The sequence below is a fragment of the Microcaecilia unicolor genome, chromosome 1 (assembly GCF_901765095.1).
Source record: "Microcaecilia unicolor chromosome 1, aMicUni1.1, whole genome shotgun sequence".
Classification (NCBI taxonomy): Eukaryota; Metazoa; Chordata; class Amphibia; order Gymnophiona; family Siphonopidae; genus Microcaecilia; species Microcaecilia unicolor.
Window position 1 is genome coordinate 242,859,911 of NC_044031.1, and position 27,577 is coordinate 242,887,487.

The window sequence follows — 27,577 nt, forward strand, 5'->3', positions numbered from 1 at the left end:
CCGGTATCTCCAGAGGACAGTTTCAAGAAGCCCGTCGGTACCGCCCGGGCAAGCGGGCTCCTCTGCCCCCTCTTCCTTCAAAAGGAACTTCTCCCCCAAGCAGCATTCCTTCGCAGAGACCGCCGTCCCGGAGGTACGCCCTCAGGTCCTCCCCCAGGGTCTCGTACCCAATGACGGGTCCTGGTCCATGGCCCAGTGCAGATTGGAGGACGCCTGTCCTCGTTGCTGGCGAGTGGACCAAAGTAACTTCAGACGCTTGGGTGCTGGAAGTCATCAGAGACGGCTACATGTTAGAGTTCTGCCGACCCTTAAGGAGACGGGTTTGTTACTCTCTCCCTGCAAGTCTCCGGTCAAGCTTGTGGCAGTGCAGCAGACCTTGGACAACCTGATCCGCCTGGGTGCGGTCGTTCCGGTGCCAGAAAATCAGATTGGCAAGGGACGTTACCTCCATTTACTCTTTGGTACCAAAGAAAGGAGGTTCTGTCCGGCCTATCCTCGACCTCAAAGGGGGTCAATCGGGCCTTGAAAGTGCGGCACTTCGCATGGAGACTCTCCGCTCTGTTATAGCGGCAGTGAAGGCAGGAGAGTTCTTGGCTTCCTTGGACATCAAGGAAGCATACTGCATATTCCCATCTGGCCTCCCTCATCACGCTTTCTGCGTTTTGCAGTCCTGGGCCGACACTTCCAGTTCAGAGCCCTCCCTTCGGGTTGGCTACTGCTCCGCGGACCTTCTCCAAAGTAATGTGGTCACTCACGGCCTTCCTGCGAAAGGAAGGAGTACAAGTCCATCCTTATCTGGACGATCTGGTTGATCCGAGCCCCCTCTTATGCAAGAGTGCGGCAAAGTCTGTGGACCGGGGGTGGTTGCTCTTTTGAGCTCCCTGGGGTGGATCATCAACTGGGAGAAGAGACAGCTGCGCCCGACTCAGTCCCTGGAGTATCTGGGAGTCGATTCGACACCCCAAGTGGGCAGAGTGTTCCTGCCAGACAATCGGATTGTTCAAGCTTCAGGCTCAGGTGGACCAGTTCCTAGTAGCCTCTCCTCTTCGGGCTTGGGACTATGTGCAGCTGTTGGGCTCTATGACGGCCACGATGGAAGTAGTGCCCTGGGCACAGGGCTCATATGAGACCACTACAACACTCTCTGCTGCAGCGCTGGACTCCGATGTTGGAGGATTATGCTGTGCGCCTTCCCCTTGGACCCAGCAGTGCGCAAGGCGCTGAGCTGGTGGATGCAGACAGACAAGTTGTCTGCGGAATGCCTCTGGTGGCCCCGGAGTGGATTGTCGTCACGACGGACGCCTCTTTGTCGGGCTGGGGAGCCCACTGCTTGGGAAGGACAACGCAGGGGCTCTGGTCTCCTGCAGAGGCAAAGTGGTCTATCAACCTCCTGGAACTCAGAGCCATTCGGTTGGCGCTTTGGAGTTCATCCCGGTACTTGGCGTTGAAGCCAGTACGGGTCCTGTCGGACAATGCCACGGCTGTGGCCTATGTCAACCGCCAGGGAGGTACCAAGAGCGCCCCTCTAGCCAAGGAGGCCATGAATCTATGCCAGTGGGCGGAAGCGAACCTGGAACAGCTGTCAGCGGCCCACATTGCCGGAGTCATGAATGTCAAGGCGGACTTTCTCAGTCGCCATACCTTGGAGACCGGAGAGTGGCAGCTATCTGCTCAGGCGTTCTTGGACATCACGAAGCGCTGGGGCCAGCCGAGCCTAGATCTGATGGCGTCATCGGCCAATTGCCAAGTGCCGCGCTTTTTCAGCAGAGGACGGGACCCTCGATCCCTGGGAGTAGATGCTCTTCTCCAACAGTGGCCGACACAAGAGCTTCTCTATGTGTTCCCGCCCTGGCCATGTTGGGCAGGGTGCTAGACCGGGTGGCAAAGCATCCGGGCCGGATAATCCTGGTGGTCCGGACTGGCCCAGACGTCCCTGGTATGTGGACTTGATCAGGCTCTCAGTCGACGATCCTCTGCGGCTGCCAGTGGAGCAGGGCCTGTTACATCAGGGTCCCGTGGTGATGGAGGATCCCTCCCCCTTTGGTCTTACGCCTGGCTATTGAGCGGCCAGCGTCTGAGAAAGAAGGGCTTCTCAGACAAGGTCATCGCCACTATGCTGAGAGCGAGGAAGCGCTCTACTTCTACTGCTTACGCCAGGGTTTGGCGTATCTTTGCAGCGTGGTGTGAAGCAGGCTCACTTTCTCCCTTCACTGCTCCAATTTCTTCAGTGTTGGCGTTCCTGCAAGAAGGTCTGGAGAAAGGCCTGTCGCTCAGTTCCCTTAAAGTCCAGGTAGCGGCTCTGGCTTGCTTCAGGGGCCGCCTGAAGGGTGCTTCCCTGGCTTCGCAGCCAGATGTGGTGCGCTTTCTCAAGGGAGGTTAATCACCTGCGCCCTCCTCTGCACTCAGTGGTGCCTGCGTGGAATCTCAACCTGGTGCTAAGAGCCTTGCAGAAGCCGCCTTTTGAACCCTTGTCGAGGACATCTCTGAAAGACCTGACGTTGAAAGCAGTCTTTTTGGTGGCTATCACTTCAGCCAGAAGAGTTCCGAGCTCCAGGCTCTCTCATGTCGAGAGCCTTTTCTGCAGTTCACTGAGGCAGGAGTGACTATTCGCACAGTGCCTTCCTTCCTGCCCAAGATTGTTTCTCGCTTCCATGTGAATCAGCAGCTCTGTCTCCCTTCCTTTCGTAGGGAGGACTACCCAGAGGAATACTACTGCTCTCAAATATCTGGATGTGAGACGTGTCATCATCAGATACTTGGAAGTGAACCAATGATTCCGGAAATCGGATCATCTGTTTGTCCTGTTTGCAGGTCCTCATAAGGGTCTGCAGGCTGCTAAGCCTACAGTGGCAAGATTGGGTCAAGGAAGCCATTGCAGCGGCTTATGTGGCCGCGGGGAAGGTGCCGCCTATCCAGTTGAAGGCTCACTCCACTAGAGCTCAGGCGGCCTCGATGGCAGAGGCCGGGTCCCGTCTCCTTGGAAGAGATTTGCAAGGCGGCAACTTGGGCTTCGGCCCATACCTTCTCCAGGCATTACCGCTTGACTGTGGCTGCTCGGGCGGAGGCCCCGGTTGGAGCTTCAGTGTTGCGGTCAGGGATTTCAATGTCCCGCCCTGGGTGAGTACTGCTTCGGTACATCCCACCAGTCTATGGATGATCAGCATGATGATATGGAAGGTAAAATTATGTATCATACCTGATAATTTTCTTTCCATTAATCATAGCTGATCAATCCATAGCCCCTCCCAGATATCTGTACTGTTTATATTCTGGTTGCATTTCAGGTTCAAGTTTAGTCTTCAGTTCCTGTTCAGGAGGACTTCGTGTTCAAGTTTTTCAATGAATTCTTCAAGAGTTGAGACGAGTTTGTGTTACAGTGAGCTGCTGCATTCCTCTCCCCTCCGTTTTACGGGGCTGGATTGAGACTTAAATTCTGCCGGCGCTCCCTCCCGCTTCGTGCGGCAGTAGGGCAGCTTTGTACCCCTCCCGCTTCGGCGGTGTTAGGGTCAGTCAGCTCCTCCCGCGGTTGCAGGATAAGCCAGATCCCCCCGCATCGGCGGGTGTGGTGTCCCTCCCCCGCTCCGCGGGTATGAGCTGGACGGATTCCCCTCCCCCACTTGTGTGGGGATGAGCTGGGTTATTTCCCCTCCCCCTGTTCGGCGGTGGTGAGCTGGACAGAGTGTCCCTTTGTGGGTGTAATTCTCTAAGTGCTGAGTCCTGCGGATGGAGCTTGGATATCGACATACTGAGGAGTTTCCGGCAGCACATGACCACATATAGGGAGGCAAAAGGATTGCTCTCTATCTCCACCTGCTGGTAGATGGACACAACCCACCAGTCGATGGATTGATCAGCTATGATTAATGGAAAGAAAATTATCAGGTATGATACATAATTTTACCATTTGCTGGTTGGTAAGCAGAACCCTTTGGTACTGAAGGCTCATTCTATGAGGCAGACAGTGACATCTTGGGCGGAGTCCAGGTCTTTGGCCCTGGCAGATCTCTGCAAGGCAGTGACATGGTCTATGCTGCATACATTTGCGAAGCATTATTGAATACATAATGCGGCCTGTATGGAGGCTGTGTTTGGGGCATCAGTGCTGGGGTCCCACCTTGTTTAGGGATTGCTTTTGGACATACCTCACATCATGGAATAGTGCGAAATAATGTAATAGAAGGAGAAATTAGGGCTTACCTGATAATTTTCTTTACATTAGTTCTTCACACTATTCAGGAGCCCACCCGAGATTCTGTGAATAGGGTCAGGTGATGTTGAATAGTGCAATGCCTGCGATTCTCTTGTCTTTTCAGGGGTTCCGGAGAGTCATGCTTTGTTTGATTTGTTATTGCTTGTGTTTATTAAAGTTGTTGTTTAGGTTCTTGTCCTTGTTTCTTCTGCTTGACTGTGTAAATACTGGAGAACTGGGCTGGCTGACTGGGACTATACGGGGAGTACTGTGTTCTCTATCTCCATCTGCTGGTTGACGGACATGACTATTCCATTCCCACACTTCCTGGAATAGTGTGAAAAAATAATAGAAAATTATCAGTTAAGTCCTAATTTCTCCTTGTCTTCCTCTGCCCATTGAATTCTGCTTGTGTGTACATCCCATTAGGACTCTAAAGAAGGTGAAATTTAGTCATACTTGCTAATTTCCTACATTTTAACATGGTACATCTTGTCTCAGAGTAGTTAACCTGCTGTTTTCATTTTAACAGATTTTATCAACGAAGAGTGAATCGCATTTAAAACATCTCTTACAGCTTGCTCCACAATATTGTCCCGAGTCTATGGTAAGATTGGAAATAAAGTGCTTACTTTTGTCAAACAGGAAAGAAGAAAATAATATTAAGCCAGTTAGACCAACAAATCAATAGGCTAATGGTGCATCTGCCCAACTCTCCTGCCAGTCAGGAATGCAGGGAGATTATAGTATGGTTAAAACTGAAAACCACTGTAAACAAATATATTTTAAGATGATTTAAACTTAGTAATGATGATTTCTTTCAGTCTGTTGTTGGAAGAGTTCCAAGATGATGTGCACGAAAAGAAAACTTGAGCACCTCGTTGAGTTGAAGTGAACATAGGACACTGAGGGAATAGTAAGAAAGTTCTCTGTTGAAAAGAATGGGTAGGAATATAAGGGATAAAAAGTGTAGAAAAATGAGATACTGCAATAAAACACTTAGGGGTGAAATAGAGCGTTATGAACTTGATAAAATAAACATAACCAATAATTTTGTATGAGGTCAGAGCAAAGATGTTGACTCGTTAGGCAAACCTTCAGGCTTTAACATCCCTGCTTCCTGCAGGTTCTTTGGCTGTCAGGATCTATTTTGCTTTCATTTCAGCTGTTCTTTGCTGCTGCTGCTCCCCCCCCCCCCCCCCCCCAGGTTGCCTAGTCCTGCCTAATGATTAGACTGGCCCTGAAAAGACATATCACATGATCAAACCAATGAGCATTAGATAAAATCTTTCTCCAAGGACAAGCAGGACAAAAGATTCTCACTGATGGGTGATGTCATTGATGGAGAACTCCAGTGCAGAGAACTTCTCAGCACCTTCTAGAAGCTTTTAGAAGGCTGCACTGTGTACACACCTGTGCCTTCCTGCCTACCGCGTGGGACTAGACAACCTGTTTTTATCTTCGAAGCAGTGAAGACATGCTTGCTCTCTCTCTCTGCCAGCCCATGCATGATCTTCCTGAGGTATTTTGCTGCTTTTTCTTTTTTTGCAAATGCTGGTCAGGACCAGTTTCTCCCCTTCTCCTTTTCCTTTTCTGGGTCTTAGTTTTCCAGCTCCTTTGTTTTTCTATGACTCATCTGCTCCCTTAGGCCTTAGTGCTCTGGTCGTGGGATTTTTTTTTCATCATTGAGACATTTGATTTCACTTCAGCGGTCTTCCCTGACGTGTTCCAGAAAACTCCCAGTGGCTTTGAAAAGTGCTGTTGGTGTGCCAGGACCATGTCATTTACTTACATTCACAACAGGTGCCTGTCATCATGTCTGTGACCCGACCATGATGTTCCTTCTTGTAACTTCTGTCTCCAGATATCAAGAAGAACCATCAGAAATTGTGAGGAGCAGTGCAAAAATAATTTTGGTGCTGAGAAGTCCGGTCCATCAACTTCAGCATCAGAAGCATTGGTTGCTATGGTCCCCGGAGCTGCATCGAGTTCTCCACCTGCCTTGACATGGAGCATCTGTAGTGCCTATTGGGGTTCAACATCCTTGGACCCTGCACTGAGGATCTATAAGGATTTGATGTCAGTATTATCAGTGCCAAAAGATTCTGACGCTGGGCGGAGTCCAAGAAGCATCAGTATTCGTCCCTTTTGTATCATGGTGCCAGGAGCACCGGGGCATTGGCATTACTAGTACCCGAGAAGTATCCATGTTGTGAGGGTAGCTTCCCTCCTTAGATACAGTGCTGACATGCCAGCCTTTAACAGGCCAGGACCAGCTTTCTGATTTTGGTCTCAGTTACCTTCTGTGGACCTGACCACTCTGACACTGCCCCTGCCTTTACTGGTGCCTGTCTCTGAGGAGCAGTTCTGAGCCATGCTTTGGGAAAAGCTGTGGTGGTTTTTCACCAGACATAATGCCAAGGCATCGAGGGCATCCAGTGTTGAGCATGTCAGTCCCACCCTTCTTATACACCCATATTTTCCTTGTTGGTTGTGTGTCTCTGTGAGTCCAGTTATCTGAGGTGGGTGCAGGCTTGGACAGACAGAGGGCTACTACTCTGATATGGATAGCTCTTAGGATTCTGAGATAGAGCCCCAAGCTCTTTTGTTAAATGGGATGGTCTGAGCCATTTCCATAAATTGGAGGTTGAAGATGAGCTCAGGTCAGAAATAATGACATTGCCTCTGCTAAGGACTCTGTGACAGTGCCTGTTCAAAACATCCTTAAGATTTTACACATGATGCACTGGGAGACCCCCCCCCCCCCCCCGTCTTGCCTAATCACAAGAAGCCCGACTATATATATAGTCGGGCTTCTTGTGATAAAGCCGTAGAGAGTGAGTCCTTGCCAGGACTTGATACATATCCAGAAGACTCCTGGTTTCAAGAAGTTCCAGCTTCCACACAACTCTGATGGTTGAATCCGCTCTCAAAAGAGTTCAAAGCTCCAAGACTTGCTCCTGGGTGCCTATGGAGTTTGGAATAATTTAGGAAGAAAGTGTTTTAGAATGCTATTCTGCTCTCCCACATACATTCTTACTAGAGAATGACATGGGGATAAAATTTGTCCCTGTCCCCCGCCCCGTCCCCTGGGCTCTGTCTTCATCCCCACCCCATCCCTGCAGGCCCCGTCTCCATCCCCGTCGCTGTCCTGTCCCCATGGGCTCTGTTCTCATCTGCAGAAGCCTTGAACACTTATGATTTTATATTTAAATCTTTTTATTAAAGTATAAAAAGGAACAACATGCTGTGCACCTGTTGTGTATAAATTACAAATAGAAAACAGTAATAACAATGAGCAACTATAATAAACCCACCACCACCATCCTCTACCCTTCCAACCCCAGCAATAGCTGACTTCTGCTACCCCAAGGAATCCTAATCCACCCTGTTAAAATGTCCAGGGGTCCAAAATACAACCTGTTCTGTATGCCCTAGAGGGGAGAAATATGCCCTATGAAGCATTTTTAATCTGTGGATGAAGAAGAAGTCATCAGCAATCTCAGGATTCAGTCTATCTCTCCTGTCTTCCACAGTCCCTCCTGCAATATAAGATTTCTTCTTAGAAGGTGTGCTGGTAGCAGGATGTACAGGATCCCCAATGCAAATTTTGCTAGCTGTGGCCAGCTTGTTTGCTTGTTTTTCCAAAAAAATAAAAATATTGTCGTCTGCATCAATCAAACATAGATAACAGTCCAGTTCATTAACAGGCTTCAAAGAAGAAAGTGACATGGGGACAAAGTTTGTCCCCACCCTCATGGGCTTTGTCCCCACCCCATCCCTGTAGGTTCTGTTCCTGTTACTGCGGGTCCCCGTCACCGTGTCATTCCAATAGCTCTTAGTGAGTGGTGCGGTGGAACTTGCAGACACTCTACCACCTGAACAGGCTTCAGAGCTCCACCAGTTAGTAACCAAGCAGTGTACATGTTGAAAGCCCATGACATGGGTAGCCTGTGATGCTTTCGATGTGGCATCCAGGGCCTCTGCTGTGGGTGTATGGATGCACAGACTTGCCTGGCTGCGCACCTCAGACCTAGAGCTAGTAGTTAGGAGAAGCTGGCAGACGTCCCCTTCTGGGGTGATAGTCTTTTCAGTGACAAGTTGTAGAAGGTTGCTGACCTCCTCAAGAACTGCCACCATCAAGTCACTATCCTGGCTCTCTGCTCTCGCGCATTGCAACTCCTCTTCCAGGAGGTACTGAGGCATAGGTCCCAGGAGGTCCTTTACTCTCAAAAGTGTAGGGGCCCAACTTCTACCCACCCTTCCCAGGCAGCCCAGAGCTCTCCCAACCGAGGCAGCAGAGAAAGATATCCAGCCAACTCTCCAGTTAAAGCCAGGGATGGGCTTTTGACTGGCTCCAAGAAGGCATAGCTGCAGTGAAAGTAACCGTACTAGATGACCTACCATTAGAAGGGAGGCAGAAATTTTTCTAGGAAAGGTGGCCCCTTGTAACCTCAGAACAGGGTGTTTTCAAAATAGGCCTATTGGGTACGAATAGTCCTTAATTTCCAAAGACTTCCTCCAAATTGCCCACTGAGAGCGCCAAGAATTACTTCTACAGGAGCTCTTCTCTTTTACAGGCCAATGCAGTCAAGCCCGTTACACTGTGGGGAAAAAGGGAAGGGATTTTTCTCCAAGTACTTCTGGTCCCCTAGAAGACGGGAAGATTCCATCCCATCCTAGACCTAAGGGCCTTGAACGAATATTGGCCTGGCACTGGAATTCCCCATGATTCAGGAAGATGATTGATCAGGCTCTCTTAACTTAAAGGATGCCTGTACCCATGTTCAGATACATTCCAGCAACAGAAAGTATCTTAAGATTCAAAGTCAGGAAATGCCACTACTGTTATGGTGTTTGTTTTATTTATTTATTTGCACAATTTGTATACCACCTGTATGAATATCAAAGCGGTTTACAATAATTCAATAAAAATTCCAACACTTAACAGACAAATAATACAAAGGAAAGGAAACTGAATTGCACAACCATTCTTTCCATAGATGCTTTTTAACCAGAACACACAAGGGATAATACACAAGGTGTTCTGCCTTTTGGCCTCATGTCTGCTCCAAAGGGTTTTTATAAAATGTCTCTCAGTAGTCGCAGTGTTGCTACGTAGACTGGGAGTTCACAAGTTTTGCTACATGGAGGATTGGCTGGTTAAAGAGCACATCAAAGGAAGGAGCTCAAGAATCCCATGTCCAGAACTAACTGGGTTCTGGAGCCACTAGATTTCATTGTCAACTTTCCAAAGTCCCATTTACTCTCCTGCAAAAGAGTGGAATTCATAGGTGCCCTGATAGAGATGGCCCTTCCTCCCAGACCAGCATGTGAACACCCTAGTATGCATTGTGCTTCTGGTCTGTCGGAGCCAGCAGGTCACGGCTCAGCAAATGTTGAAATTGTTGGGCCATATGGCGTCCACCATCCTTGTGATACCATGGCATATCTCTATTTGAGACCGGCCTAATGGATTCTAGTTTCCCGATGGTCACAAGCCTTTGGGAATTTGTGTGACACTGGAGGAGTCTCTTTTGTGGTGGATAGTTTTGGCCCAATTTGACACAGGGACTTCCATTCCAAATTCCTTTGCCGCACAAGACATTGTTGACAGATGCATCTGATCTGTGGTGGAGAGCTCCTGAAGATGGGTGCCACATTTGGTTGGTGGTCCACCCAGGAGACTCAGTTGCACATCAATCTTCTGGAACTGCTGGCATTATGAAATGCTCTAAAGGCTTTTCAGGGATTGGCTCACGCACAAAACTGTCCTCATACATACAGACAGACACAAGCAGGGAGGCACAGAATCATAATTATTGTGTGAAGAAGCACTCTGGTTGTGGCTTGGGCTTCAGACCTCAGCATTGAGCTCAGAGCCATATGCCTGGCAGGAAGAAAAGCAGTCTGAGTAGGATAATGCAACCACATACATGGTCATTCAACATGGTTGAAATCCTGAAGACCTTCTGAGAGCGGGGCACCACCTCGGTGGATCTCTTTGCCACTCCCTTGAACAAGTCCCTCTGTAATTCTCCAGACTGAGGTCACATGGCAGACTAACCTTGGATGCCTTCCTCCTCCACTGGTGGTCAGATCTTTTGTATGCACATTCTCCTGTACCTCTATTAGCAAAAACTTTGCTGAAACTCAAGCAGGACAGAGGAGCCATGATACTCTTAGCCAAGGCAGATCTGGTTCCCTGTACTTCTGGAGTTAGCCTCCAGGGGTCCGTGGAAAGTGGACTTTTTTCCGACATCACCGAAAACGAGAGGGCACGTCTGCATTCCAGTCTGCAGTTCCTAGCCCTCATGGCTTGGATGTTGATAAGTTGAAGAGACTCTATTTCTAACTGCATGCTTATCATCAGAAAAAAGTAATTGTAGTGTCCAATTGATTTTGATTGATGGAATAGCAAGTCCAGTGCTATGAGATGAGGGATCTTGGAATGCAATTAGATACATCTTTGACTATGAAATTGCAACTAAAAAAAAAATGATTAAAACACTGTTCTTCAAACTGAGGATACTCATTTGGTTAACAAGTTTGGTAAATGCTGTAAATTTTTGAACTTTTGTCCAAAGTTTGGTGATGCCTTACTTTGACTATTGTAATGCTTTGTATTTGGGCTTATTGCAATATCTTCTGTGTGCTCTTCAGATAGTACAAAATGCTAGGGCAAGAGTGATAACGGATATTCTGCACACTGCTCATTTCTCCAGCTTTAAAAGGATTATATTGGTTACCCATCATTTTGCATATTAGTTTTGAACTAACTTTGCCGAGATGGGGGAATTTCTCAAGGAACAGTTAGCGGGATGGGAACAGCTGAAGGATGTAAGAACAGCAATGGACAAGACTGAAAGGAGCTATATTAAAGGCAACTAACCTTTATGTTAGAAAATTACATAAAAGTAAGAGGAAAAGAAGGCCTCTCTGGTACTCGAATGTAGTAGCTGAAAAGATAAGGGTAAGGAGGCTAGCCTTTGCACATTCTGACTCAGAAAGATGAAGACAGGAGAGAATACCTAAATAAGCGAAGAGAAGCTGGAAAAGCTATCAGGAAAGCGAAGCGGCAAATGGAGGAAAAGATAGCTTATACGGTAAAATTGGGGGAATAAGACCTTTTTCAGATATGTAAGTGACAAGAGGAAGTGCCATAATAGCATTATGAGGCTCAAAGCTGAGGCAGAGAAATATGTGGAAGATAAGGATAAAGCTGAACTGCTTAACAATTATTTTAGCTCTGTGTTCACGAATGAAAGACCGGGGGTAGGGCTGCAGAAAACAAGTCTAAAGGGAATGAATGTATGGTAGACTAAGACCCGTTTACAGAGGACTGTGTTTGTGAGGAGCTTGCCAAACTAAAAGTAGACAGAGCGATAGGGCCTGATGGGATACACCCGAGGGTGCTTAAGGAACTTGGAGAAGTTCTGTCGGCTCCGCTGACAGACCTCTTCAGTGCTTCCTTAGAAATTGGAGTGGTCCCGGTGGACTGGAGAAGAGCGGATGTGGTTCCTTTGCACAAGAGTGGAAGTGAGGAGGAGGTTGGGAATTACAGACCTGTCAGTCTGACCTCGGTGGTGAGTAAGCTAATAGAAACACTTCTAAAGAGGAGGATTGTGAGATTTCTTGAACTAAATGGAATGCGGGACCTGAGGCAGCTTGGCTTCACTAGTGGCAGGTCATGTCAGATGAATCTGACTGTCTTCTTCGACTGGGTGACCAAACAGTTGGATGTGGGAGGGGCGCTTGATGTGGTATACTTAGATTTCAGCAAAGTCTTTGACACGGTTTTGCACACGCGACTGATAAATAAATTGAGTGCCCTCGGTATGGGACCTAGAGTAACTGATTGAGTTAAAAATTGGTTGAATGGTAGGAGACAGAGGGTGGTGGTAAATGGAGCTTGCTCTGAAGAAAAAGATGTCGTTAGTGGAGTACCGCAGGGATCGGTCTAGGGCCGGCTCTTTTTAACGTCTTTGTGAGCGATATTGCGGAAGGGCTGTCTGGTAAGGTTTGTCTCTTTGCAGATGATACTGAACTCTGCAACAGGGTGGACACCCTGGAGGGTGTGAATGACATGAGGAATGGGCCGATATTTGGCAACTAAGGTTTAATCCCAAAAAATGCAGGGTCATGCACTTGGGTCGCAAAAATCCGAGGGAACAGTACAGTATAGGGGGTGAAGTGCTTCAGTGTACGAAGGAAGAGCGGGACTTGGGGGTGATTGTGTCTGATGACCTTAAAGCTTCCAAACAGGTAGAAAAAGCGACGGTCAAAGCCAGAAGGATGCTTGGGTGCATAAAGAGAGGCATGACCAGCAGAAAAAAGGAGGTGATAGTGCCGTTGTATAAGTCTCTCTCTAGTGAGGCCCCATTTGGAGTACTGCGTGCAGTTCTGGAGACCGCACTTATGGAAAGATATAAACAGGATCGAGTCGGTCCAGAGGGCTGCTACAAAATTATTAAGCAGTCTTGAATGCAAAAATTATAGGGACAGGCTTATGCACCTCAACATGTATATGCTGGAAGAGAGAGAGGAGACATGATAGAAACGTTTAAGTATCTCAAGGGCATATATGTACAGGAAGAGAGCCTTTTTCAAATGAAGGAGAGCTCTGGAATGAGGGGGCATAAGACAAAGTTAAGAGGGAAGAAGCTTAGGAGTAACCCAAGGAAGTACTATTTCACAGAAAGGATGGTGGAGGTGTGGAATGGCCTCCCGGTGGAGGTGGTGGAGTCTAGGACTGTTCCAGAATTTAAAAAGGCATGGGATAAGCATGTGGGATTGCTTAGGAACAGGAAGAATTAGGGATTACAGAGGATGGGCAGACTGGATGGGTCATATGGCCTTTATCTGCTGTTATGTTTCTATATATAAGGCATTGAATAATGATGCTCCTCAAAACATCATTTCTGCATTGAAAATATGTAGACCTTCCCACCAATTGAGATCCTTTAATAAAGGATTACTTGATATTCCATCATTTTGAAAGAATGTTTTCAGAAACTGGGTCCATTTTATGATATTCACTCCCTGAAGAGTTAAAAACAATTCCTAACTTATCTTTTCACAAGAGTCATAAGTTGTATTTGTTTTTGCAAGCATTTGATAAATAGTTACTACTACTTAACATTTCTAAAGCGCTACCAGTGTTACGCAGTTCTGTACAATTTAACACAGAGGACAGTCCCTGCTCAAAGGAGCTTACAATCTAAAGGACAAAAAGTGCAGTCAATCAAATTGGGGCAGTCTAGATTTCCTGAATAGAAGTATAATGGTTAGGTGCCGAAGGCGACATTGAAGAGGTGGGCTTGAGCAAGGATTTGAAGATGGGCAGGGAGGGGGCTTGGCGTATGGGCTCTTTTAAATAGTTGATGCATTGATTTTTAATGCTGTTTTTTAAAAAAATTTAACTCTTTAGTGTCCAGTGTTCCCATCAACCTGTTCCCATATGGTTTATTACGGGAACATTGGACACTAATTAATGCCTTGTTATTTTAGTACTATGTATGTGTCATTGTAAACCAGATAGACCTTTGGATATAGTGGTATATACATAAACTCATGAAAGTGTCTCCCATGTTCTGCTTGCTTCCAGAAAAGATTCCTCTAAGAGGTCATACAATTTTAAATGGAAGAGGTTTGCTGTATGGTGTGGGGGAAAGGCCTTAGATCCCTTTTCCTATCCTATACAAAAACTGCTTGAGTACCTTCTGCACTTGTCGAAGTCTGGCCTCAAGACCAACGGATAGGGTTCTCCTTGCTGTATGGTGCTTTTATCGGTTCGTGGAAGGGTAAGCCCATCTCTGTACAGCATCTAGTTGTCTGCTTCATGAGAGGTTTGCTGCTATTCAGTCCATTAAAATCAAACCTCCCACAGTGTCATGGGATCTCAACATTGTTCTCACCCAGCTTTTGAATCTCCATTTGAGCCACTTGATACCTGTAACCTGAAGTTTTTGACCGGGAAGATTCTATTCTTGGTTGCAGTCCATCTTATACTGATCCATCTTATACTAGATCTCATCACAACAAAGTAGTCATTTGCATGCATTCCAAGTTCCTTACTAAGAAGGTGTCAGAGTTCCATCTTAATTAATCAATTGTGCTGCCAGTATTCTTCCCAAAACCTCATGTCCATCCAGGCGAAAGCACTTTCACACTTTGGACTGCTTCCCACTATTCCAGAACATGTGAGATAGTTGTATCCATCAAAGAGCAGGTAGAGATAGAGAACTGAAAGCTGAGCTGAGACATTTCTCTTGGCATCAAGTCTAGCTCCTCAGTATTTTCTGTCTCCACAGGTGGATAGACACACTTCTCAGCCTCTGGTTCTGAGTTCTTTGCTCTTTGTCCAGTTGGTCAATTGGTTCCCAGTTGAGCTTTGTGGGTGGCTTGAGTCTGCAGAGTGATATCTGGAGGTCTTCAGATCCCTGTCTCTTTGTGCCCCTTGAATTTACTTCTTCTCTCCCTTCACCTCTCCCATGTTTCCTGTGGAACTCTGCTTTTACAGCACAACCACCCTTAAAAAAAAAAAAAAGTAGGAAAGCGGTTTGCTGGAAGAGCATGGGACAGAGTATGTCGTGAGCCTTTCTCATCTATGGTAAAACTTGTGGAGACTGAGAGCTTGAGGGAAACAGCCGGCAGTAGTAAGTCTGACTAAAGTTTGACTCGGAACCACTTGATGCAGGGGAGGGATCCTGGCTCACCGCTTGAGACATGTGCTGTTTGACAGTCAGGGTGAATGGCAACTCCCACGGAGGCACATAAACAGTTCCAGCTCTGGGACCTGCCAATTGGTATCAGGGCATTGCAGTGTGTGCAAGCCAGGAATCCTGTGTGACACAGAGGAAACAGTTGGCGGGAGCACATCTTTGGATTTTGCGCAGCATCCAATAAGATAAATATTCTGGGGACTTCGGGCTCGCCGATGGTGCCAGTGTGCAGTTTGATATAGGAGAGCATGGGAACGGGCTGTATTTTGTTGTTCTCCGAGGACAAGCAGGCTGCTTGTTCTCACGACTGGGTTGACGTCCGCGGCAGCCCCCACCAACCGGAAGAAGCTTCGCGGGACGGTCGGCACGCAGGGCACGCCCACCGCGCATGCGCGGCCGTCTTCCCGCCCGTGCGCGACCGCTCCCGCCAGTTACTTTTTTTCCGCGACTGGAGAGAGTTGTGCAATTGCCTCTCTCTCCGTTCAGCCGCCGGATTTTTCGACCGCGTTTACGCGGATCGTTGCTTTGACCCGTTCGGTTCCTCTTTCTTTCTTTCTTTCTTCGTATTGTTAAAAAAAAAAAAAAAAAAAAAAAAAAAAAAGATTTTCGCGCGTGTGGAGCACGCGCTCCCCTTTTCCCTCGCTTCCAGCGGGGACGCCTCATTGCGGCCTAGTGGCCGCTCGGTCGGCTAGTTTTTTCGTGGTGTGATTTTAGCCACCATTGCCGACTTTGACTTCGCCGACGCGATTTTTCCGTCGATGTCCTCGAAGGTCCCGAGTGGATTTAAAAAGTGTGGTCGCTGCGGCCGGCCGATCTCGCAGACCGACACCCACGCTTGGTGCCTCCAGTGCCTCGGGCCGGAGCACAATCTCAAGTCGTGCGCGCTGTGTCTCGGTCTCCGGAAACGGACTCAGGTTGCGAGGCAAGTTCTGCGGGACCGTCTTTTTGGAACTTGCGCCGGCCCCTCGACGTCGACCTCGACGGCATCGGTATCGAAGGCCGGATCTTCGGTACCGGTATCGATGCTCGAGACATCGGCACCGATGGCAGCGACCCCAGGAGAACAGGTCCCGTCGGCCCGCCGGTCCGCCGGTGAGAGTGGGGTTGAGAGGCCGCGTGGGCTGTCGGCCCCGGTCACTCCCTCAGCTCGTGAGCCACGGGACCGAACCCTGTCGGACCCGGTACCTCGAGACCGAGGGGGATCGACCTCCTCCTCCTCCATGCCCTCCGGCGCCGGTGACGTGCACCGGAAAAAAAGATAAGAAGCGCCGTCACCGGGAGCCCTCGGTGCACCCTGAAGGGGAGTCGACGCCGAAGCGTCATCGCAGAGAGGAGAGATCTCCGTCGGTGGTGGAGGTACCGACGCGTCGGGGTTCCAGCACCTCGGTGCCGTCTCCTGGCCCCCAGCAGCTTCTGGCACCGACACCCTTACCGGCCCCACCGCCTTTCCCGGCAGCGGGCCTGGACGAGCGCCTCAGAGCCATCCTTCCGGGGATCCTGGAAGGGCTGATGCGCCAGGCTGTGCCGGCGTCGGGGGTGCTTGCGCCCCCGGCGCCGATGACTGTGGCGCCGGCGAGCTCTAGCCCGGCGCCGGGGCTGTCGACACCGCCGCCGCTTGCGGTGCCGGTCTCGACCGCCACGCAGGTGGAGTCCCCGTCGACGTCGATGGAGGGAGCTCCGTCCCCGCCGGCGCGGGAGTCCACCGCTCGACGACACCGAGACCTCGGTGCCTCGACGTCGAGCCGGGCCCGGTACCGGACTCAGCTACATGAGCTAATGTCCGATACCGAGGATGAGGACTCGTGGGGGGAAGAGGAAGACCCGAGATATTTCTCCTCAGAGGAGTCTACGGGCCTTCCCTCGGACCCCACGCCGTCACCGGAGAGGAAGCTCTCACCTCCTGAGAGTCTCTCCTTTGCCTCCTTTGTGCGGGATATGTCTATAAGCATTCCCTTTCCCGTGGTCTCTGTGGAAGAGCCGAGGGCCGAGATGCTCGAGGTCCTCGACTATCCATCACCACCTAGAGAGTCCTCCACGGTACCGCTGCACAATGTCCTGAAGGAGACGCTGCTTCGGAACTGGGTGCGACCACTAACTAACCCCACCATTCCCAAGAAAGCAGAGTCCCAGTACAGGATCCACTCTGACCCAGAGCTCATGCGGCCCCAGTTGCCCCATGACTCAGCGGTCGTGGATTCTGCTCTCAAGAGGGCACGGAGTTCGAGGGATACCGCCTCGGCGCCCCCGGGGCGGGAGTCTCGCACTCTGGACTCATTTGGGAGGAAGGCCTACCAATCCTCCATGCTCGTGACCCGCATCCAATCTTACCTGCTCTATATGAGCATCCACATGCGGACCAATGTGCAACAGCTGGCGGACCTGGTCGATAAGCTCCCGCCGGAGCAGTCCAGGCCATATCAGGAGGTGGTCAGGCAGCTGAAGGCGTGCAGAAAGTTCCTGTCCAGGGGGATTTTTGACACCTGTGACGTGGCATCTCGTGCTGCGGCCCAAGGTATAGTGATGCGCAGGCTCTCATGGCTGCGTGCCTCTGACCTGGACAACCGCACCCAGCAGAGACTGGCTGACGTCCCTTGCCGGGGGGATAATATTTTTGGCGAGAAGGTCGAGCAGATGGTTGACCAACTGCATCAGCGGGAAACCGCTCTCGACAAGCTCTCCCACCGGGCGCCTTCAGCACCCGCCCCCGCGGGCGGGCGTTTTTCCCGGGCTCGGCAGGCTGCACCCTATTCTTTTGCGAAGCGTAGGTACAACCAGCCGGCCCGAAGGCCTCGTCAGGCACAGGGACAGCCCCAGCGCGCTCGTTCCCGTCAACAGCGTGCGCCTAAGCAGCCCCCTGCGCCTCCACAGCAAAAGCCGGGGACGGGCTTTTGACTGGATCCACGGGAACATAGCCGCCCTACAAGTGTCCGTACCGGACGACCTGCCGGTCGGAGGGAGGTTAAAATTCTTTCACCAAAGGTGGCCTCTCTTAACCTCCGACCAGTGGGTTCTCCAAATAGTGCGGTGCGGATACGCCCTGAATTTGACCTCCCTGCCTCCAAATTGTCCTCCGGGAGCTCAGTCTTTCAGCTCCCATCACAAGCAGGTACTTGCAGAGGAACTCTCCGCCCTTCTCAGTGCCAATGCGGTCGAGCCCGTACCACCCGGGCAGGAAGGGCAGGGATTCTATTCCAGGTACTTCCTTGTGGAAAAGAAAACAGGGGGGATGCGTCCCATCCTAGACCTGAGAGGCCTGAACAAATTCCTGGTCAAAGAAAAGTTCAGGATGCTTTCCTTGGGCACCCTTCTGCCAATGATTCAGAAAAACGATTGGCTATGTTCCCTGGATTTAAAGGACGCATACACTCACATCCCGATACTGCCAGCTCACAGACAGTATCTCAGATTCCGCCTGGGCGCACGGCACTTTCAGTATTGTGTGCTGCCCTTTGGGCTCGCCTCTGCCCCACGAGTGTTTACAAAGTGCCTCGTGGTGGTAGCGGCCTACCTACGCAAGCTGGGAGTGCACGTGTTCCCATATCTCGACGATTGGCTGGTCAAGAACACCTCGAAGGCAGGAGCCCTCCGGTCCATGCAGTGCACTATTCAACTTCTGGAGCTGCTGGGGTTTGTGATAAATTACCCAAAGTCCCATCTCCAGCCAACTCAGTCTCTGGAATTCATAGGAGCGCTGCTGAATTCCCAGACGGTTCAGGCCTACCTTCCCGAAGCGAGGGCCACCAATCTCTTGGCCCTGGCTTCGCAGACCAGAGCGTCTCAGCAGATCACAGCTCGGCAGATGTTGAGACTTCTGGGTCATATGGCCTCCACAGTTCATGTGACTCCCATGGCTCGTCTTCACATGAGATCTGCTCAATGGACCCTAGCTTCCCAGTGGTTCCAAGCCACCGGGAATCTAGAGGATGTCATCCGCCTCTCCACCAGTTGCCGCACTTCACTGCTCTTGTGGACCATACGGACCAATTTGACCCTGGGACGTCCATTCCAAATTCCGCAGCCCACGAAAGTGCTGACGACGGATGCATCCCGCCTGGGGTGGGGAGCCCATGTCGATGGGCTTCACACCCAGGGTCTGTGGTCCCTCCAGGAAAAGGATCTGCAGATCAACCTCCTGGAGCTCCTAGCGATCTGGAACGCACTGAAGGCTTTCAGAGATCGGCTGTCCTGCCAAATTATCCAAATTCGGACAGACAATCAGGTTGCAATGTATTACGTCAACAAGCAGGGGGCACCGGATCTCGCCCCCTGTGTCAGGAAGCCGTCGGTATGTGGCGTTGGGCGTGTCGCTTCGGCATGCTTCTCCAAGCCACGTACCTGGCAGGCGTAAACAACAGTCTGGCCGACAGACTGAGCAGAGTCATGCAACCGCACGAGTGGTCGCTCCATTCCAGAGTGGTACGCAAGATCTTCCGAGAGTGGGGCACCCCCTCGGTGGATCTTTTCGCCTCTCAGACCAACCACAAGCTGCCTCTGTTCTGTTCCAGGCTTCAGACACACGGCAGGCTAGCGTCAGATGCCTTTCTCCTTCATTGGGGGACCGGCCTCCTGTATGCTTATCCTCCCATACCTTTGGTGGGGAAGACCTTACTGAAGCTCAAGCAAGACCGCGGCACCATGATTCTGATAGCGCCCTTTTGGCCCCGTCAGATCTGGTTCCCTCTTCTTCTGGAGTTGTCCTCCGAAGAACCGTGGAGATTGGAGTGTTTTCCGACTCTCATTTCGCAGAACGACGGAGCGTTGCTGCACCCCAACCTTCAATCCCTGGCTCTCACGGCCTGGATGTTGAGGGCGTAGACTTCGCTGCGTTGGGTCTGTCTGAGGGTGTCTCCCGGGTCTTGCTTGCCTCTAGGAAGGATTCCACTAAAAAGAGTTACTTTTTCAAGTGGAGGAGGTTTGTCGTTTGGTGTGAGAGCAAGGCCCTAGAACCTCGTTCTTGCCCTGCACAGAACCTGCTTGAATACCTTCTGCACTTATCAGAGTCTGGCCTCAAGACCAACTCAGTAAGGAATCACCTTAGTGCGATTAGTGCTTACCATTATCGTGTGGAAGGTAAAGCCATCTCTGGAGAGCCTTTAGTCGTTCGATTCATGAGAGGTTTGCTTTTGTCAAAGCCCCCTATCAAGCCTCCTACTGTGTCATGGGATCTCAACGTCGTCCTCACCCAGCTGATGAAACCTCCTTTTGAGCCACTGAATACCTGCCATCTGAAGTACTTGACCTGGAAGGTCATTTTCTTGGTGGCAGTTACTTCAGCTCGTAGGGTCAGTGAGCTTCAAGCCCTGGTAGCTCATGCTCCATATACCAAATTTCATCACAACAGAGTAGTGCTCCGCACCCACCCAAAGTTCCTGCCGAAGGTGGTGTCGGAGTTCCATCTTAACCAGTCAATTGTCTTGCCAACATTCTTCCCCAGGCCGCATACCCGCCCTGCTGAACGTCAGTTGCACACATTGGACTGCAAGAGAGCATTGGCCTTCTACTTGGAGCGGACACAGCCCAACAGACAGTCCGCCCAATTGTTTATTTCTTTCGACCCTAACAGGCTAGGGGTCGCTGTCGGGAAACGCACCATCTCCAATTGGCTAGCAGACTGCATTTCCTTCACTTACGCCCAGGCTGGGCTGACTCTTGAGGGTCATGTCACGGCTCATAGTGTCAGAGCCATGGCAGCGTCGGTGGCCCACTTGAAGTCAGCCACTATTGAAGAGATCTGCAAGGCTGCGACGTGGTCATCTGTCCACACATTCACATCTCATTACTGCCTCCAGCAGGATACCCGACGCGACAGTCGGTTCGGGCAGTCGGTGCTGCAGAATCTGTTTGGGGTGTAAATCCAACTCCACCCTCCAGGACCCGAATTTATTCTGGTCAGGCTGCACTCTCAGTTAGTTGTTCTTCGTAGGTCAATTTCTGTTGTTCCCTCGCCGTTGCGAGGTTCAATTGACCTGGGTTCTTGTTTTGAGTGAGCCTGAGAGCTAGGGATACCCCAGTCGTGAGAACAAGCAGCCTGCTTGTCCTCGGAGAAAGGGTATGATACATACCTGTAGCAGTTGTTCTCCGAGGACAGCAGGCTGATTGTTCTCACCTACCCTCCCTCCTCCCCTTTGGAGTTGTGTGTTTCATCTTTTGCTAGTCATTCAACTGGCGGGAGCGGTCGCGCACGGGCGGGAAGACGGCCGCGCATGCGCGGTGGGCGTGCCCTGCGTGCCGACCGTCCCGCGAAGCTTCTTCCGGTTGGTGGGGGCTGCCGCGGACGTCAACCCAGTCGTGAGAACAATCAGCCTGCTGTCCTCGGAGAACAACTGCTACAGGTATGTATCATACCCTAGACTCTGGCAGTGAGGAATAGCTTCTGTCTTATCATGTGTGGAGCACAGCTGCCATTTTACAGCCTCAGGGCCTGACAGAGCATTCAGCTGCCTAAGGATCTTCGGTTTATATTGCCCTGACACCAGGCCTATTTACTGAGGCAGGGACAGTCAGAGTTGCTGCAAGGTGCTTCAGTTTCTCGTCCCTCTGACTTTTAAGAGATCTCATTTAGACCTCTAAGAGTAGGCAGATGAGGCTGTTTCTGCTTCTCCCTCCATCGGTCTGTTCAGAGGAGCTGTTATAGGAGGAAGAGCTCCCTCCTGAGAAAGGGGATGATCCGAAAGTACTATCATAAAGAGGAGCTCAGTGCTCTTATTCTCCGAGGACAAAGAGGCTGTCGTATTCTCACATGTGGGTGATGTCACCCGACACTGACTAGCGAGTTCAAGAATTTTCTAGTAGCATTCCCTGTGATGATAAATATTCAGCCTCCCTCCGATTGGAAGGCCATCTGGGACAGTTACTTGGAGCGTGGCTATGCACTCCTGGAGCCAGTCAAAAGCTTGTCCCTGGCTTTGACTAGGGCGCCCGACTGGGACTTCCTGCCTGACACGCGAGCTTGAGTCCTTTGTTTTTCCACAGAGCTTGGACATGTCACTGTTCTCATGGTGCATATTTTTGTTGTCTTTCGCCGTGCCTTCTGTGCAGTTCTTTTTACCTTCTTATTTTTATGGTATTTTTCTTTATAATTCCTTCTACCTTGTATTTCTTTTTATTTTAGCAGTTTTTCTGGCACTTTAAGATTCTTTTAGTTTTTGCGACTTTTAGCTAGAGCCTGACCTCAGTTTGAGCTCTGCCCCTTTTTCTGTTCAAAATTGAGGAGTTTAATTTGGTAGCACTTCTTTTTTTGATATCTCAGAAAACCCCCAGTGGCTTCAAGAGGTGCACCCAATGCAATTGGGTGATTTTGGTGATGGACTCATGGTTTTGGTGTATGGGGTGCCTTGGGCTTAACCATGAACCTAATTATTGTTCTCTGTGTTTAAAAATGCAACTGAGCACACAGAAAGGGCATGGTAGGCCCAACAGGAGAAAATTTTGGTTCCTCAAAGAATGGCGCATTGACATCAGCACTAGAAGCATCAACCTCGATTCTTTCAAAGGCTTCCAAGAAAAACTCATAAAATTACAGAGTACTCTTCCAAGGAACAATTCCAGCATTAATGATTTTATTAGTTGCCTGGATCCGGGGTCCGGTGAGCATCCAGCTGACCATTCGTTTTCACGCTTCTCACCTCTTTCTGTAGATTCCGTTAAGCAGGAGTTCCGCAGATTTTCCAGGAAATATTGCAAGCTGGATGTTTGCCCTAACTACTTGCTCCAATGTGCCCCTACCTGCTTTCTAACTGACTTGATGCTACATTTCAACTTCATGCTTGGTAATGGCAAGTTCCCAGTAAGCTATGGAAACAACTTACTTACCCCAGTACCCAAAGATGCCAAGAAAAACAGCAATGACCTGTTCAATTATTGGCCGATTGCATCTATTCCACTTTTTGTGAAACTAATGGAGAGCATGGTGAATAAACAACTCAATGAGTATTTGGAGAAGTTCAATATTTTGCATCACTCACAGTCAGGATTCAGTCCACTCCATAGTACTGAGTCCGTGCTCGTCACTCTCCTGACCAACTTTAAGAGGGAAATAGCTGTTGGAAAGAGTATTTTGCTTTTACAGTTCGACATGTCTAGTGCCTTTGATATGGTGAACCATAACATCCTACTGAGGCTCATTGATTATTTTGGAGCCAGTGGAAATGTATTAGCCTGTTTGAAAGGCTTTCTAACATCAAGAACCTACCAAGTTAATTCCAGCTCTAGTTTATCACCTCTTTGGAAAGCAGACTGTGGTGTGCCGCAGGGTTCCCCACTTTCGCCAACTCTCTTCAACATGATGTTGATTCCTTTGGCCACAGCCCTTTCCAAACTTGGTCTCAACCCGTTTATTTATGCAGATGACATCACTATCTTTATCCCTTTTAAAAAAGACCTAAGCGAAATTACCAACGACTAGGATTACACACCATGCTTGATTGGGCCAACTCATTTAAGTTCAAACTCAGTACTGAGAAAACTCATTGTCTTATTCTCTCCTCTCCCTATAACAAATTCATGCCCCCAACATTAATCACTCCTGAGCTAGTCTTGCCAGTCTCGGAGTCCCTAAAAATATTAGGTGTCATTGTTGATAGAAACTTAACCCTGGAGCAACAAGCGAACTCTACAACCAGGCAAATGTTCTTTTCTCTTCGGGAGCTAAAACGTATATGACCTTATTTCCCTGGAGAGGTATTCCGCAAATTAGTTCAATCACTAGTCATAAGCCGCCTTTATTACTGCAATGGTATTTATGGGGGGGGGGGGGGTGCACAGATGTGCTCCTAAAAAACTACAAACTGCCCAGAACTCAGCGGATAGGCTCATCTTTGCAAAATTGAGATTCGATAGTTCAAGGCCACTGCGTGAGAAGCTGCACTGGCTTCCTGTGAAGGACCGAATCGCTTTTAAAATTTGCACTCTGGTGCACAAAATCATCTACGGTGAAGCCCCTGCTTATATGGACACCCTAATTAACCTGCCGCCTAGGAACTCTCACAAATCAGCTCGTTCGTACTTAAATTTCCATTACCCAGTTTTTTGTGGCCTCAAGTATAAGACCACCTATGCATCCATCTTCTCCTATCTTAGCACTCAATTGTGGAATGGGCTGCCTCAGTTGGTCAAACTTACTCCTGATCACCCGACCTTCAAGAATCGCCTCAAAACCTTCCTTTTTGGTAGAGCATATGCTCCAAACCCACCTGGCATCTCTTCCTTCTGACTTACAACTGTCGTAGCGACATACTGATCACTGCTACTCTTTCCCCTTTTCCCTCCTTGCTATTTCCCTTTTCTCTTACGACATTGATTGCTTGTTTGCTGAATTGTTGTATGTTTTTATAGACTGCTGTACGCCACATTGAGCCTGCCCATGGGTGGGAATATTGTGGGGTATAAATGCTATAAATAAATAAATCAGTCCCCTTTGATGCATGGTGCCAGAAGCACTGGGCATCAGCATCCCTGTTACCTGAGAAGCGCTGGCACAGAGGGGAGCTCACCCCTTTTTTGGAAGAGGTACCGATGAGTGAACCCCTGCTACCAGTTTGACAGACACCTTCTCAGGCTACCTCCTGTCCCAGCGCTCTCGCCTTTGCCGAAGCCTACCTTTGATGAGTGGTTCTGAGCTATGCTAAGGAAGTAGCTGATGCACATGCTGCGTCAGCAGTCTTCTCAGGCATTGAGGGCGGGCACTTGTGCCAGTTGTGGATCAGCCCCAGCTTCTCCCTGAGTCTCCTTCCATGTCTGTGCAGACATCTTCGGCACCAGCACCTTGACTGGTGTTGACATTGACGCATACGGTGCCACTCTCGGTGTCGGGGGAGGAAGCTTCTCCAGAGTCGAAGAGTAGAGCTGTACCTTGGCACTGTTTGGGGCATGGACATGGTTCCACTGAGCTGAGGCAGACACAGACTTAGCCTGCTTTGATTATGGTGGCAAGTCTAAATGGAACTGCTCATGGGACTGAGAGGAAGACCCACATTACTTCTCAGTGGAAAAGTCATATGGCATTCCTTTGATCCCTTCCTTCCTAAAGAGAGATGAAAGTCTCCACCTAAGGGTCTCCCATTGGTTTTCTGATGGAGATGGCCTCTGCCAGTAGAGATCGAGGAAGAACCCAGGGCAGAGATGTTAACTGTGATGGTCTATGAGTCTCCTCCTGTCCTCAAGATGCACTGACAAAGAGCTGGGAATCTCCCCTCTCAATAAGGCGGCACCAAAGATCGTATTCAGAAGGCTCCCAGATTTGAGAAAGCTCGATTGCCACACCATTCTCTGGTTGTTGAATCTACCCTTAAATGAGCTAGGAGCTCCAGGACTCATGCCTCGGTGCCACCAGGTAGGGAAGCTTGGACACTAGACTTGCTGGGGAGGAAAACCTTTCAGGCCTCCATGCTCATTGCCCACATCCAGTCATACCAGTTCTACATAAGCCGGTGCTTGCAGTCCCTGGTCCATAGTACTCTGTCTAGCAGATTGTTTCCCCACAGGAGCAGGGTGCTGAGCTTCGCTAGTTGGCCAGTAAACTACTGGATTGTCAAATACCTGCACCGAGGGGCTTATGACTCTCTTGATATGGCGTCCAGACTCTCAGTCACGGGTCTGGGGATGTGCAGACTCTCATGGCTGTGTATTATACCTGGAACTGGGTGGTTCAGGAGAGGTTACCAGACAGTCTGTCCCAGGGTGACAACTTGTTTGATGATAAAAGTGGAAGAGGTTGCTGACTTCATAAAGAAACACACAGAAACCATCCAAACTCTGTACTTCATCCTCCACCTCCTGGAAGTTTTCCAGTGGGCCTAGGTGACGACCCTACTACTCTCAAAGGCATATGTTCCCGCAGCCATTCTGCCCTCTTCCTCTGCCTTGTGAACCCTGTTGTCAGAAGTCCCAGTCGGGCCCCCCAGTGAAAGCCAGGGACGAGCTTTTCACTGGCTCCAGGAGTGCATAGCCATGCTCCAAGTAACTGCCCCGGATGACCTTCCAATCGGGGGGCGGCTGAATTTTTATCATCACAGGTAGCTCCTTGTAACCTCTGACTGGTGGGTTTTGCAGATAGTCCATCTCTGTTACTCCCTCCGTTGGGAGAAGAAACCACCAAATTGCCCACCAAAAGCATCATCACTCAGCTCTCAGCACAAGCAGGTACTTGTAGAGGAAATCTCTGCTCTTTTCCAGACCAATGCGATCAAGCTCATGCCACCAGGGGAAGAAGGGAAGGGATTCTACTCCAGGTACTTTCTTGTGCCCAAAACAGGGAGATTTTATCCTATCCTAGACCTAAGGGCCCTGAACAAATTCCTGGTCAAAGAAAAGTTCAGAATGATTTCCCTGGGCACCCTTCTCCACATGATTTAGACAAGTGGCTGACTATGTTCTCTGGACCAAAAGGACCGCCTACACCTACATTACCAGTCACAGGAAGTATCTCAGATTTTGCCTATGAAAACACCACTACCAGTACAGCATCATGCCATTTGTCTGTGGGTTTGTCTTCCAAGGTATTCACAAGTTGTCTAGCGATAGTAGCGGCATTTCTTCACAGGCTGAGAGTTTGTGTTTTTCTATTTGGATAATTGGCTAGTCAAGAGCACATTACAGGAGGGGGGCATCGGAATCGGTGAACCTAAATATTTGGGTTGTGGAGTACCGGATGATTGGAGGGTGGCCAATGTAACACCGATTTTTAAAAATGGCTCCAGAGGTGATCCAGGATATTATAGACCAGTGAGCCTGATGTCAGTGCCGGGCAAAATGGTAGAGACTGTTATAAAAAGTAGAATTACAGAATATGTGTATAATAATGGATTAATGAGACATGGAGGGGCATAATCGAACGGGGCACCCACGTTTTCCTGAGGGCGTCCTCGCAGGATGTCCCTACGAAGGGGCGGGGAAACCCGTATTATTGAAACAAGATGGGCGGCCATCTTTCGTTTCGCTAATATGGTCAGGGATGCCCAAATCTCCACATTTAGGTCGACCTTAGAGATGGCCGTTCCTAGAAATGGTCGTCCCCGATTTTCGGCGATAATGGAACTTGAGGACGCCCATCTCAGAAACGACCAAATCCAAGCCCTTTGGTCATGGGAGGAGCCAGCATTCGTAGAGCACTGGTCCCCCCTGACATGCCAGGACACCAACTGGGCACCCTAGGGGGCACTGCAGTGGACTTCAGAAAAAGCTCCCAGGTGCATAGCTCCCTTACCTTGTGTGCTGAGCCCCCCAAACCCACTACAAACCCACTGTACACCACTACCATAGCCCTTAGGGATGAAGGGGGGCATCTAGATGTGGGTACAGTGGGTTTTGGAGGGCTCACATTTACTACCACAAGTTTAACTGGTGGGGGGGGGGGGGGGGAATGGGCCTGAGTCCGCCTGCCTGAAGAGCACTGCAGTACCCACTAAAACTGCTCCAGGGACCTGCATACTGTTGTCATGGAGCTGGGTATGATATTTGAGGCTGGCATAGAGGCTGGAAAAATATTTTAATATTTTTTTTTAGGGTGGGAGGGGGTTAGTGACCACTGGGGGAGTAGGGGGAGGTCATCCCCGATTCCCTCCGGTGGTCATCTGGTCATTTAGGGCACATTTTTGTGGCTTGGTTGTAAAAAAAAAAAAATGAAAGGACTAAGTAAAGTCGTTCAAGTGTTCGTCAGGGACACCCT

The 27,577-nt window shown here is 49.6% G+C and overlaps 1 protein-coding gene across 1 annotated transcript in view; it reads left to right on the forward strand.

Annotated features, from left to right (window-relative positions):
• Positions 1-4,721: 4,721 nt before the first annotated feature.
• The window catches only part of LOC115474499 (reversion-inducing cysteine-rich protein with Kazal motifs-like), a gene marked incomplete at its 5' end in the record, with an annotated part of 272,499 nt that continues 249,643 nt past the window's right edge, over positions 4,722-27,577 (forward strand). The window contains 1 exon segment of the mRNA XM_030210026.1: positions 4,722-4,796. Coding sequence (XP_030065886.1) covers positions 4,722-4,796 — 75 coding nt within the window.